The sequence below is a fragment of the Staurois parvus genome, unplaced genomic scaffold (genome assembly GCF_062004578.1).
Source record: "Staurois parvus isolate SC_StPar_1 unplaced genomic scaffold, SC_StPar_1.0 ptg000122l, whole genome shotgun sequence".
NCBI lineage: Eukaryota > Metazoa > Chordata > Amphibia > Anura > Ranidae > Staurois > Staurois parvus.
In genome coordinates, this window is record NW_028317918.1 from 156,730 (window position 1) to 171,812 (window position 15,083).

General features: G+C 42.8%; 1 protein-coding gene across 1 annotated transcript in view; it reads right to left on the reverse strand.

Moving 5' to 3' along the window:
- The window catches only part of TRPC3 (transient receptor potential cation channel subfamily C member 3), a 326,064-nt gene that overhangs the window by 12,329 nt on the left and 298,652 nt on the right, over positions 1-15,083 (reverse strand). Inside the window, exons 10-11 of the mRNA XM_089672160.1 lie at positions 1,501-1,584; positions 1,203-1,278 (exon numbers count right to left, since the gene is read on the reverse strand). Coding sequence (XP_089528286.1) covers positions 1,203-1,278; positions 1,501-1,584 — 160 coding nt within the window. The remainder of the gene's footprint in view (positions 1-1,202; positions 1,279-1,500; positions 1,585-15,083) is intronic.

The window sequence follows — 15,083 nt, forward strand, 5'->3', positions numbered from 1 at the left end:
TATAGTAATTCATCCCTCATATAGTATTTCATCCCCCCATATAGTATTTCATCCCCCCATATAGTATTTCATCCCTCATATAGTAATTCATCCCTCATATAGTATTTCATCCCCCCATATAGTATTTCATCCCCCCATATAGTATTTCATCCCCCCATATAGTATTTCATCCCTCATATAGTAATTCATCCCTGATATAGTAATTCATCCCCCATATAGTATTTCATCCCCCCATATAGTATTTCATCCCTCATAAAGTAATTCATCCCTCATATAGTATTTCATCCCCCACAGTACTATTCCCCCCCCCCCCTTCTAGTAAGCCAAGTCCCCCGTGTCAATTCACTTACCTTTTGCGTTCCTCTCGCTGTCTTCCCGCGCCGTTCGGGTCTTCAGGGCGGACTGTGAGAGGAGCCTAGCTCCCCTCCCCTCACGTTCGGCACGCTGCCCCGCCTACACACATCCTGACAGCCACATCCGCAAGCCGGATTAAAAGGTCCGCGCGGACTTTTGGGGCTGCCAACCGAGAGGAGGCAGGGGAGCGGCCGACCGAGAGGAGGGAGGGGAGCAGGCGCCCGGCACACAGAAGAGCCGCATTAGACTGGGTAAAGAGCCGCATGTGGCTCGCGAGCCGCGGCTTGCCGACCACTGAATCATTAGATTCTAATGATTGGTCTATTTGTGAGCCGAAGCCACATGTTACAGATGAAATTGGAATTTTTCCCACGGCACACCAGACAATATCTCACGGCACACTAGTGTGCCGCGGCACAGTGGTTGAAAAACGCTGGTCTAGATGCATTTTTTAAGCTCAGCATTTAGAGGACGAAAAAACCACGTCTTGTTTGCATTTTTGAGAGCAATTTTCTGGCAGAAAAAAACACTAAACGCTGCTAAATGCTTCTAATCGCTAGTACAACACACACTCAAAATTAGTGTTTTTTTCTGCCAAGAGCTCTGGCGGTTTTTTAAGCCAGTGTGCATAGTGTTCAATGGGACATTCCAATGCTAATGCTCAAAAGAACTAAAGAAAGGCAAATAAGATTACTTTTTATTTTAAGCAAACTTTAGTAATAATGTATAATAGGTTAAAAGCTTGGAAATATTCCACCTGTGAACACAGGGGGAAAAAAATGTTTTTTTCAAATTGACACTTGTACTTTAATAACACATATACAATGTTACATTTTATTATGCCTTACCTTCGTTTACTTCATCATTTTCTCTGTCCACCTGAGCTCTCAGCACATATCTTTTTATAAGTCTTTTCATTATTTGCTGTCAAAAATAGTGACAAGAAGACACAAAACATGAGTCCCTCTAGTGCTGTTGTCAGCATTGTAAGAATAGGTAGGGGCTTGTTGATCTCAATACATGTGCACATATAAACCAGTGTTTTCATCTCATACAAAGATAGAGATCACAGTAATATGTCACAAATCACAATTAACAAATGTTTTCACATTGACAGCTTGATTAAAACAATTAGGATTGACTCACTTGATAGCGTGTTGGCTGATGTAGAATACTATTGAAGCTGCGAGACTCAAATACTTTGGTGCTAGACTGAGAAAACAGATTGAGCTGTAAGGCAAAATGAATGATTTTAGGCAGAATTACATTTGATAAGAACATTTCTAATATATGTTGATATACAGTAGACTATCCATTGGCTGTGCAGAAACATTCAGAGTATTTTTTTTTCTTTTAAGCATAATTGTATTTGACCTATATATTAAAAAGAGAAATCAACAAGCAAATAGTCTTTATTACTCATAGACAACATAGGCAAAATATACTGCCAATAACACAAGAATAAGAGAAAAATAGGGTATATTACAAACAAAGAAACAAGACAAACATTAAAGGGCTATCTATTCTGCCAAGAGCAAGATTCTAGTTTGGTCATCACAAGGGTCAAATAAAATGTATAAATTATAATATTTCATAAATTTGGCTAAATGGCCTCCTATGACCAATTGTTCAATATGCCACCAAAGTATGATGTAAAACTAAATAAAGAGGTAAATAAAAATCTTTAATCAATGAGCCTGCACATTTTAAATATTTGAAAGCTGAATTCCAGCTGAAAATAAAAAGATAAACAAATAGACCATTAAAAGATAACATTTCAAAGCTAACTTTTGCTATTATTCAACCAATGTCCTCAGACTGTTGGTCAGTTTCAGTCAATGTACTTCCTCCAGGTTGTCCTGGATTCACCCTCACCCTGTGACTAGACAGATAGAAGAGAAGCAGCACAGTGATGAGCTCATCTCTCTGTCACTCTGCTTTCTCTTCCTATCAGCATGCTTTTTTTCCAGCACATGCACTGACTGGCTCCTTGTGCCACTTTTGTACCCTCCAGCTCTTCTATACAGGGACTACAAGAGGTCAATACCAGATCAAATTCAGGTACTTACACTGCTTGTATGTAAAGTGTTACTAAACCCACAACAGTCAAATCAGTATGTATATGCAGTAAGGCATGCTTGTTATACTAACTGTGGAACTTAAGGGGTTAATCCTCTGCACTGTATAAAAACGCTGTTTGGTCCCGACTTCTCTGATCCTCCCCTTCTTCCAGTGTCCCCCTCTTATCTCCTGATAAGACATTGTGTGGAGTCACTTTGCTCACGCTCAGTTTGATGTCTATTGCTGGAGAGAACATTTCCTGTATGATCGGAGCTACGCAAGTCTCATAGCATCATGGCATGGCCAATCAGCGCTGTCCGAAAAGGGAGTCAGTGGTCAGTGAGGGTTACAGGAGACATCAGAGGAGAGTGAAGTCTCGGCCAGCCACATCTATATGTCTTGTGATCGTTGCATTCTGCTATTAAATAAAGGTAGATGGCGTTTTCATGCTAATTTAAAAAAGCATTTATATTTTATTTGTGCTGCAGGAGTGCTGACCTGTTAGTTTTAATATCATGGGTTTAGTATCACTTTAACAATGACATTTGACAATGTATTGATTACAGAGCTGCACTTCTGTGTTAAGACCAACCATTCAGATTCTTCTATAGCCCCTGCCATAACTGTTTTTTCATTTTTTTTTTAAATCAGAAATATTATTTATTAATGTTTGAGGCATACATAGTACAGAATGCAGTACCAAATATAACACATTATGAAAGAATCAGCCATTAACAAAAAGAACAAAAGTACTAACAGTGTTACCAGTTGTCCAATGAACAAACAAGTACAAGAAGATTGTGCTATTATTATGCAGTAAAGGCACATGCGGAACCCCACAGACCCAGAGCAGTAGATGTTCCCCCTCCAACAGTGGACCAGTGGAAAATACAGCAGATAAATCTTCCTACATGATAACCGAGTGGCCAACCATGCTTCCCAGAGTTTCTCAAATTTACCTAGGCACCCACGATGTTGGTAAATTAAGCAATCGTATCGCAAGATGGTTCCCATTTTCTGCCTCCAATCCTCCATACTAGGGGGAGTTTCTGATTTCCAATGCACAAGAATAGCCTTGCGTGCCTGGAACGGGGCCTTGGAGAGGGCTTCTAGTATAAATGTATCTTGGGTAACATTATCTAAAATACCTAAAAGACACTGTTTAGGGTCTAGAAGTAGGTTAGTTTGAAACACCAAATTAAGAGTGTTGATTACTTCCTCCCAGTATTGATGAAGTTTCGGACATCGCCATAGCATGTGAATAAGATCCCCATGTTCCCACTTACATCTGCCACAAAGTCCTGGCGTAGCCCCATCATACACATTTTAGCTGGTGTATAATGAGCCCTAAGTACAATATACAGTTGTGATATACGGTGAGAAACCATCAACGAACTAAGATGGATAGACTGCAGAGCAGCCTCCTACTGGTCTTCCTCAAAAGCCCCACACCTCGCTCCCACTGCCCACTAGCCCTATTTGGGTATTTTTCTAAGTAATCTGACAGGAGTATGGTATAGCAGCGAGAAATAATCCCTTTAGTAGTTGTAGCTGAGTGCAAATAATTGAAAATGGGGGTGGGGGAGGAGTGCCATAAGGCTGACGGGCCTTGAGCTGCAACTGCATGCTTTAACTGCATGTAATAAAATAGCAGTGTAGATAATAAATTATACCTGGACTTCAATGTATCAAATGACATGAGTTGACCATTGTTGAATATATGTTTCAAATGAGTTATCCCGTAGAATTTCCACTTAGAGGCATATTGTAGCTTGGCCAGTTCTGGTAATGCCACATTATTCCATATGGGACTATATGCGGTGTGACGTGTAACCTGCTGCAGCTGCTTGACCTTGACCCAAATTTTGTGAATTAATTGATAGGTAGGGAAGGAATTATTTGGTTTACAAAAAGATTGAGCCTCTAGACCTTTTGGTAATGAGCCAGAGGCCGTACAATGTAACATCACTCACTTGTAGTGTAGAATCTTTAGCCATGGCATTAGTGGTGCCTCCTTCCGCCATACCTTTACGCAGATGTTGCACCTGGCTAGCTAGATAATACAACCAGGGACTGGGCAAAGCTATCCCCCCTCTATCCTTAGGACACTGTAACTGTTCTATCCGTATCTGTGGTGGGCAGTTTCCCCAAAGTAAGGGGCGAAAAATAGTATTTATAATCGAGAAGGTTTTCAGCGGAATCATTACTGGTGAATTGTGAAGAAAATACAGCAATTGGGGCATAAATTTATTTTTTAAAAGGTTTGCTCTACCTGCCAAATCATCCAGAACTTAGACCATGTTTTCACTTTGTCTTTAAAGCAAATCAACAACGGGGCTGAGTTTAATTGACGGTAGTCTACTAAATTGGAACTAATGAGAATACCCAGGTATTTAAAGGATGATGTTATTATAACCGGACAGAAAGCAGACATTGCTGGATCCATGACCCCATCAAGTGGCAGCAGGGCTGACATAGACCAGTTAATTATTAGCCTAGAATATTTGCCAAATTGAGAGATTTAATGACTATTCGTAAAGATGAACCTGTATCACCAAGCAGAAGCAATACGTCGTCGGCATACAACAATATTTTCTCATGGATGTTACCATATCGAAAACCCACCACCTCCTCACTAGCCCGAATTCGCGCCACCAAAGGTTCAATGGCCAATGCAAACAATAGTGGAGAGAGATGGCATCCCTGTCGGGGTACCCACGAAAAGTTAAAGAAGTTGCTTTGCCTTGTCTGCTCAGGGAGAATGATATAAAAGCTTTATCCAGGTTATAAAACGCTTGCCGAATCCATACCTCTCTAGAATCCTCCACAAGTAGTCCCATTCTACACTATTAAATGCCTTAGCTGCATCAAGCGACAACAGTGCTCTGGAACTCATGTTGTCAGCCGGCGTTTGCATATCAATAAATAATCCACGTAAATTGACAGCAGTAGATGTCTTTGGCATAAACCAACCTGATCAGGGTTCACTATTGTGGTGATGATTTTATTTCATCTAAGTGCTAATACTTTGGCTAGGATCTTCACATCCGACTGTAACAAAGAGATAGGTCTATAGGAATTGGGATCAGTGGCCACCTTGTCTGGCTTCAGCAGCAGTACCACTGTGGCCCTGGTCATGGAGTCTGATAGAGTGCGTCTGTCATAGGCTGCCTGCAGCACCGCTAATAGTCATGGCAACATGGAATCAGCATATATCTTATAGACCTACATCAGGAGACCATCCTCCCCCGGGGCTTTATTATTGGGGAACAGACTGGTCACCTTGGCAAGCGCCTCTATTGTAATAGGTGAGTCCAGGAGTAATTTTTGGGCAGAACAGATTGTAGGTAAAGGGGTATTCCAAACATATTCATCCAGGGCCTCAAACGTGGAAGAAGATTTTGATGAGTAGAGGTCCGTATAATAGTGAACTCGCTCCTCCATAATAGCAGAGCGATTATTCATCAATCTACCCATTGAAGAAATCAGTGACCGAATTGGTTGTACTGAGAGCTGAGTCTGAATTAATTTGGCAAACAAACGGGCAGTCTGCTTACCTTCCTCATAGAGAGTTTGTTTAGCAAAGAAACGCCTCCTCTCCACCTGCGAACTGATCAGGCGAAGAAGCACCTCCTGCGCTGATAACCATGCCTGTTTGTTAGACTCAGTTAGGTTATCTATATGCGTACACTCCAATAGTTGCTGCTGGGTAACCTGGGCCTCATGTATCCTCGTTTTAGATTTAATCGCAGATATTTCCGACTTCAATACTCCCCTAAGGAATGTCTTAAATGTATCCCAAGTAAGTAAAGGATTGACTTGAAGATCATTATGATGGAATAAATCATTGATCTGTTGTGCTACCATGTCATGGGAAGGGATCAAATTCAACCAAAAAGCATTTCATTTCCACGGAGCCTGAGGGAGAGCCGACCCAGGTGTAATATGTTACTTGACCACTAATGGTGATTGATTGGATACACTTCTAGGGCTGTAGGTAATTGTTTTAATTAGAGAGACTGCTAATTCATTTCCAACAGATAGGTCAATGCAAGAAAGCGTGGTATGGGTTTTGGAGAAGCAAGAGATCTGACAGGAAGTGGGGTAACGCGTACACCAGCAATCCACCCAATCTACCTCAGACAAGAAACTACCAAGGGCAGTCCCTATAGCCCGGGAACCTGCTGCATTTGGGGGTACTTATCTAAAGTGGGATCAAGATACCCATTAAAGTCACCCAGCACAAACAATGGCACATTAGGCTTGTCAAGCAAAAACTCTACCATGGTCAACACTGGAAAAAAGGTTTCTGAACAGTGGCATAACGGTGCCTAACAAAACAAATTCACAAAACATTTGGTGAACTGAGTGTTCGCGTACCCACTGGGCCAGATTGCTGACACCCAGGGGCGAATGGATTGAATCACATATTGTTAACTGCCATTCAAACACTAGTCTGTTTATTCAAATCTTACAACCAACTTGAGTAGAGCTCGGTATTGCATCCGTCTACAAAAATGAGGAATGAACAAGGCATATCAGGCATCCCGGCATATCAGAGAAAGTAGGGCAACAAGAGTCAATCATCTGTATTGCGTGGACGACGTCGCTGTTGAACTTCTTGTATGTCCACCCAATCTGAGGCTGTGGCAACAGAATCAAAAAAGTGTGACTGATTATCAGCAATGATTTTCAGGCGAGCAGAGTACAGTATCGCATATGTCAGTTGCAGGGTTCGGAGGCTTCCTTTAACCTCAAGAAATGTAGCTCTCTTATGCTGCACCTCCTCTGAGAAGTCAAGGTAAAAGAAAACTTTAGCCCCATTGAATTGAATATTGGAGCGCTCCCTAGCCAGTCATAGTATGATCTCAATATCTTTGTAATTGAGAAGACATGACAAAACAGGTCTGGGCAGGTGTCCAGCAGGCAAGGGATGAGTAGGGGCACAGTGTGCCCATTCTACTGCAAACAGAGGAGTAAAAGCTTCTTTGCCAAAAATCTCTATTAGCCAGGTTTCGATGAATTGTGTGAAGTTACTTTCTTCAGTGCATTTTGGAAGGCCTACAATACGTACATTATTATGTCTTAGATGATTTTCAAGATCATCCATTCTGACATTGTTAGCCTTAGCTAATTGTGCCGTAGAGCGGGTATCAGAGAGCAATGGGGGAAGTTTATCCTCCAGGTCACTTATGTAAATATCCGCAGCTGTGGTTCTTTCTCTTATTTTTTGGATGTCATGTCTGAGAAAGTTCACTTCTTCTCTTAGGCCCCCCAATTGCTCTTTCACGGAGTGTACCGATGCAGTACAGTGCCGCACAGCCTTAAGGATATCCACTAAAGTTGGCTGCTCTTGCTCAGTATGATCAGTGTCCCTTTATGTACACTGCTCAGCCTCCTCCTCTCCCAAAGGCTGTAGCTGTAGTGGAGTAGGAGGCCGCATAGGGGGAGAAAGGGTGGGGGCTGCCTGATTGTCTGAGTCCAGGGACCCTGTGATCTTCTGAGTGTAATAAAGCATGTCCTAAGAGCTCTCCCTCCCCATAGGGTGGCTTGTCTTACCAGACTTTCCAGCAGCCTCCTTCATCTTGTCAGCTCCTCCTCTATGAACATGTTGTGGCTGTGGAGTAGCAGTACCATGTTGGAAGTCTGTGCTGGCCGATTCTTCACGGTTTTTATGGGTCATTATTACAGGGAAAAGCTAACCCCAAGTATGTAGAGGTGCCCCAAGCAGCAGGAGCCACAAAAATCTCTCTGGTACAGGCTTGGTGATGGGATCAGAAGCGGGAGCTCTATGAAGCACAGCCGCTCATATGCCCTGCTTGGCCAAGCCCCCCATTTTTTCTTTTTAATTTAAGGAGAAAACAGGAGATGATGAGACCACAGGTCTTCGACATTGCCTTGGATTGTCAAAACCACTATTTTGAGTCTACCAGCTAAAACCATTGAGCGTAAATGTGAAAAAGACATTACCACAAATAACTGTGTCAAAGTAAATCTTGGCTTTGTTCATGTGGGATACAAAAAAACAGGATATTTTATTGCCAGCCACACAAATTATACATACTGGCGGACATCCCAATCCTTCTCCAATGTCTGCTGGGAGCAAAAAGAGGAAGCCCCGAACAAGTGCCTAGGTGTGACTTGGAGCTTACACAGAGCTGAGGAATCTTTTCCTGCCATGGAATAAAGTTACCTGTTCCCCTATACCCAGAAGTACTGGCTATGGGGAAGCATTTTTAGCAATGTAAGCTTCCTCACTTTTATGGTGGAACTGGGACAGGAAAATGGTACTGGTAACAATAACTACACATTTTTGTAGGGTGAGGAAAAGTTATAATCTCTATCAAGTTTGACAGATTCCTTCACTCAGGGCTTGGTGACAGAGATGTGACCAAGACCTGTGAGAAGGGTGAAATAGATCAGAGGAGGACAGTGTATGGGTGACACAATTGTGTTCCCTATGTCCAGCTTTCAATAAGGCTTTCTAAAGATGATATCATTAGAGTGTGACCATCCTCATGCAAGCATGTAAGCATTTATAATACTTCAACTATATTCAAAACTAAAAACTTAATGTTCTTTTTTCCAGATAGGGGAAAGAGTTTAGATTTGATCTTGCTAACCTCAACCTGAGATAGCAGAGAGATGTTCACTGGTTAAGAGGATATTATTCAGAGGCTGGAAGACTTTTTTTCAAAATTAGTAGCAGCTTATCAGTGTATATTCAGCAAGGCAGAGAAAAAGCAGCAGTGCGCAAAATTACAGTAATCCGAAACAACCAATCATTTGTCTGTTTACTGTGCTCAAAGAAAGATCATCTCTGATGCAGTAGTCTGGCTTACTGCCTATTAACCTTTACTCTGTAATTAATGGTGGATGCAGAAAGGCTAGCCCTACTCCAATCTGTTTGCTGACTCCTGTACAAAATGTGTAAAATCCAAAATAATTTAAGCAGACAGTGCATGAAGTTGTTTGGCCCAGAATCTAAATTATTTGTTGTATTAAAGCCAAACATGTATAAACTGATAACCATAATAATTAGGTAGTACACAAAGCAGAAGAAATAGTAACATAGTAACCAAACCAACATTTTCATGTAGTGATCCTGCCAGTAACACATTTCCTGTCCTGGGGGGCAACATCACTCAAAGAATAAAACACCACAGTTATTGTGAAATCTTTTGTTTCTTTTGCATTGCATCACAAATATAGTATACAAAATTCAGTTTTTTTTTTCAAAATTACATTAATTTATAATTGTTAATGGATTTCAGTGTTCACTCTGCCAAGCTAGAAAAAAAATGATGGACATATTTCTTGAGATATCATCATAATGGTCCTTTCTTGGCATTCTGCAGATAAAAAGAATATCATATGAAAGAAGTTAGCTCAGCCATCTGCTCTAGCAGACCCCGCCAGCTCACCTGAATAGGGCAGACACAGGTATACACTAGTCTTTTGGAGTTTTGCTATTATTGAGGGCAATTACATTATATATACGTATTTCTGATTTATGCGTTACAGGTGAGGCAGTCAACATTGCCTGTACCATCACCTGGACTTGCTATTGTCAAGTGTGGTCGATCCTACTTGTTAGGAGCCAAGGAAGGACCATTCTGATGATGGCACCAATGGAGCAGTGTTTTTTTTTAATTTATAAAAAAACAACAAACACAAACAAAATTAGAAAGATTAGATGCAAGCCTATGCAAAACCACTTGCTGAACAATAGGTTAGACAAGGCCCCCATTAGCAGTTTTTAATTCAGCTGAATAACCACACAAAATCTAAAGACCACTGTTAAAAAATGTAATTGTTAAAAAACATATAACACATTTTACACAGTTGTGCTCAAAAGTTTGCATACCCAGACAGAAATGACATTAATATTGAAAATATGACTGATAATGCCAAAAACTGTCTTTTATTTATGAATAGTGATCATATGAAGCCATTTATTATGACATTGTTCTTATTGAAATCATAATGATAACAGAAATCACCCAAATGGCCCTGATCAAAAGTTTACATACCCTGGAATGTTTGGCCTTGGTACAAACACACAATGTGACCCATAGATTAAAATGGCAGTTAAAGGCTAATTTCCCACATCTGTCGCTTTTTAAATTGCAATTCGTTTCTGTGTATAAATAGTCAATGAGTTTTTGTTTAGCTCTCACGTGGATGCACTGAGCAGGGTATATACAAAACCAAGGGAAGAAGAAAAGAACTGTCAAAAGACCTGTGTAACAAGTTAATGGAGCTTTAAAAAGATGGAAAAGGATATAAAAAGATATCCAGAGCCTTATATATGCCAGTCAGTACTGTTCAATTACTTATTAAGAAGTGGAAAATTTGGGGACCTCTTGATATCAAGCAAATGCCAGGTATACCAAGAATGATTGCAGCCACAACTGGCAGAAGAATTGTTCGGGATACAAAGAAAAACCCACAGGTAACCTCAGAAGAAATACAGACTGCTCTGGAAAAGGCTGGTGTGGTTGTTTCAAGGAGCACAATACAACAATACTTGAGCAAAAATAAGCTGCATGGTCAAGTTGCCAGGAAAAAGCCTTTACTGTGTCAGGTATACTGTAATCCGGAGTGATGAGACCAAAATAGAGCTTTATGGTCACAACCATAAACGCTATGTTTGGAGAGGAATCACCAAGGCCTATAGAGACAAGAGTACCATCCCTACTGTTAAGCATGATGGTGGTTCACTGATGTTTTGGAGGTGTGTGAACTCTAAAGGGATGGGGAATCGTGTGAAAATTGATGGCAAGATGAATGCAGCGTATTATCAGAAAATACTGACATACAATTTGCATTCTTCTGCATGAAATTTGTGCATGGGACACTCTTGGACTTTTCAGCATGACAATGATCCTAAGCACAAACCCAAGTTGACCCTCCAGTGGTTACAGAAAAAAAGGTTTTGGAGCTCTGATCAGAGACTCCTGGCCTTAATATCAATGAGCTACATTGGTGAGAGCTTAAATGTGCAATTCCTGCAAGATGACCAAAGACTGCGCATGACCTGGAATCATTTTGCCAAGATGAATGGGCAGCTATACCACTTGCAAGAATTTGGGGCCTCATAGACAACTATTGCAAAAGACTGCACACTGTCATTGATGCTAAAGGGGGAAATACACAGTATTAAAAATGAAGGGGATGCAGTCTTTTGAACAGGGGTCATTTCATTTGTTAACTTGTTGCCATGTTTTGTGTTATGATTGTGCCATTCTGTTATGACCTACATTAAATATGAATCCATAAGAAGTAAAAGAAACGTGTTTTCCCTGTTCAGTCGTGTTTTCTTTATAAATGGTACATACTGTATGTTACCAATTCTCCAAGGGTATGCAAACTTTTGAGCACAACTGTATGTATTAAGCACATATATTTCATGAAGACACAAAAGATTTAAATTCACTGTAAGACAACTTTTAATTATTCTATGCCAAATTTGTTCTTGCTGTAAAACTGTTTTTGCTGTAAAACATTACTATAGAATAAACTAAAAGCAAGTTAATGAGATTATCTGCAAATACTAGATAGTTTGGCACACAGGCATCTTCCAGTTGAATTTCAAGCAGAGGTAGTATTTCCATTTTGGCCCTGTAATTAAAATGACTTCACATCTGGCCTTTATTCAATATAGGGATTGGTGTAGTTGTAAGCCGTGTACCCGGGTGGGCTCCCCAGGATACAGTGAAGTCACGAACGAGGAAGGCAACCCCAACACCAGCTTTTGCCACAACAGAATTTTACTTAGATGTGGCAAATAAGCACAACCACAAATGCTGGAAACATACAATAAATTTACATACACCCAGCCCAAAGGCTGAGACCCTTGTGCCGCACAGCACGACGCCTCCTGATGGATGAAGGTAGAAGGTGTAGTAATTTACCTACTGGCGGGCACAACTAAGCTGCCACACCTTACCCGTTATTACCCGAAAAGAGCAGGAATCAGTGTATGGGTGTACGGTATGGGCTAGCCTGCGGTGCAGCACAACAGCTTACAATCTTACACAAATCTACAGTATTCCACCTCCCATAACTGGTCCTGTAGCACGTGCCTGAGTATTCCTTCTGAGCAAAACGCCAGTCTGGCTTGAGTTTGTAGGATTTTATCAGCTCTCCAGTGTGAAATGTCACTTTAAGTTGTGGAGTCCTTCCAATAATCAGTAACAACACTTGTGGCCTGACACAAACAGAGACCTTAACTAACTAACTATAGGCCTGGACTCAGTCTCATGGCGCCAACACTGAAATGAGGTGCGTGCACAATCTTACTGACCCGGATCTGCATCCGCTGGTGACTCTGAACAGAACAAATGTCTCTCCAACAAGCATGCGGTCTTGCCATATATGTTGCTTAGTTCCTCTGCTCTAATCAGCCTTCCTGGCAGCAATCTCATCAGCATTCCTGGCAGCAATCTCTTTTTACTGAGGGATGCTTTCACACCTGGATGTCATCAGATTCTCAGCTCACATGGCCCCTTATTCACCATGCTCCAAAACATGGCTTGTCCCTCTCCTTCCTGTTCTCTCCAACTCTGTGTGCAAAACCCCACTTCTTCATGAATATACAAATATCTATGCAGTCTGAGGCTGTGTTAGAAAAACAGTGACATCTTGTGGCTAAACCGCAGAATGTCAGTCAAAACATTAATTTACTTCCACACAAACAGTGTTCAAACAATGAGAGCTGTTTCCCCATCTCACATGGCACCCCACTAGAGGTTGTCGTCCTCGGCAACCCTCCCCATACAAACTCATTCTGGGCATAACGCTGTGGGGGCCTTGTTGACCTTCGTAGAGTGACAGGCTCAGAAGTACTGGGGACATCAGGCACATTTAATGGGAGAGGAGCTGCTGACCGCTCCCTTTCCCGCTTTCCCTTGGTGGCAAACTTGCTATGGTTGGAGCCTCTGTGGGTACCGGGGCAGGGACAACCCACCCTTCCTCCCCCTCCTCTAAGGGGATTTCCTCAGTACTCTGAGCAGGAGGAGCCATCCCCTCCATGCACACTGGTTCATCAAAATTACAACGCCTCAACATGTTACGGTGCAAGTTTCGTGAGGGCCCCCCAGTCCCTATTGGCTCTACCTCATAGACCGGGATGGCAGGGTCTACCCTCCTCTTCACTGTGTATGGGACCGCCTCCCACCGCCCATCCAACTTTCCAGACAGCCGCTTGGCTTTGATTATCACTCGATCACCCAGGGCATACCCCTCCTTCTGCACTGGTCTTGGATTGGGGTATACCACTTGTCTAAGGTGCTCCCCCACAACCTTGTGGATCGCCCTCAGCCAGCGGCGGTGCTCTTGCGCCCAGGCGGTAGTATTTCTTGGTGGTGGCTCCATCAGATCGGGCATGTGGAGATCTTCAATCTCCCGTCCAGCTCTCCCAAACATGAGCATATGTGGGGAGTATCCGGTGGTACTGTGTAACCTGTTATTATAGGCCCACATCGGTTAAGGTATGTATATGGGCCACCGAGGCAATGACTCTCTCATGTCCATCCTGGACTTGGGATAACACAGCCCCCAGACCATGTAGACTTCCGTCAGTGCACAGCAGGAATGGGGTGTCGAACTGCGCATAAGCCAGAATCGGGGCACTGATCAGCGCCGCCTTCACTGCTTCAAAGGCCCCTTGTTGCCGGGGTCTCCACTCGATGGGATGATTCTTCGGGCCCCCTGCAGTGCCCCTTAATAACTCGTTTAACAGGCCCACCAAATGAGCAAACATGGGTATAAACCTCCTGTAGTAGCCGGCCAGTCCAATGAACGCCCGCACCTCTCATAGTGTACTCGGCTGGGGCCACTTCTGGACGGCCTCCACCTTGTCGGGGGTTCGCTTTACCCCCTCCTGGGTGACCAAATGTCCCAAATACTCTATCTGCTGTCGAAACAGTTGGCACTTCTTGGGCTTGATTTTGAGCCAATGGTCTCGCAGCTGTCCTAAGACCTGTCGTGGTTTCTGGACGTGATCCTCAAAAGAGGCCCCAAACACTACTACGTCATGCAGGTATATCAATACCAACTCGAAGTTGAGATCTCCCAGACAGTGCTCCATCACCCGCTAGAATGTTCCCGGGGAATTGGACAGGCCGAATGGTATCCGGTTGAACTCGTAGAGACCCATAGGTAGGATGAAGGCCGTTTTTTGCTTTGTCCTTCTTGGCCACCGGTACCTGCCAATACCCACTGGCCAGGTCAAGAGTCGAGAAGAACTTCGCATGACTCAGGGAGGACAACGACTCCTCAATCCACAGAAGGGGGTAGGCATCCCAGACAGTCTGGGCATTTAGCTTCTGATAATCCACGCAGAAATGGAGACTTCCATCTTTCTTCCGCACCAAGACTACTGGAGCAGCCCAAGGACTTTGACTTTCCTGGATCACCTGGTTTTCCAACATGCTGGCCACCATATCCTTCACCTCCTGATACATTTTAGGCGGGATTTGCCGGTAATGTTCCCTGATCAGTGCAGCATTGCCGGTGGGGATTTCATGTTCGATGGTGGAGGCACACCCGAAGTCCTCATCATGTCTCGAGAAGGCCTCCTGAAACTCCCAAAGGGTGTCTTCCAGCAACTTCTGTTGTCCTGGAGTCAGGATCTTGCAGTCCACCCACATCCGGGCCATGAT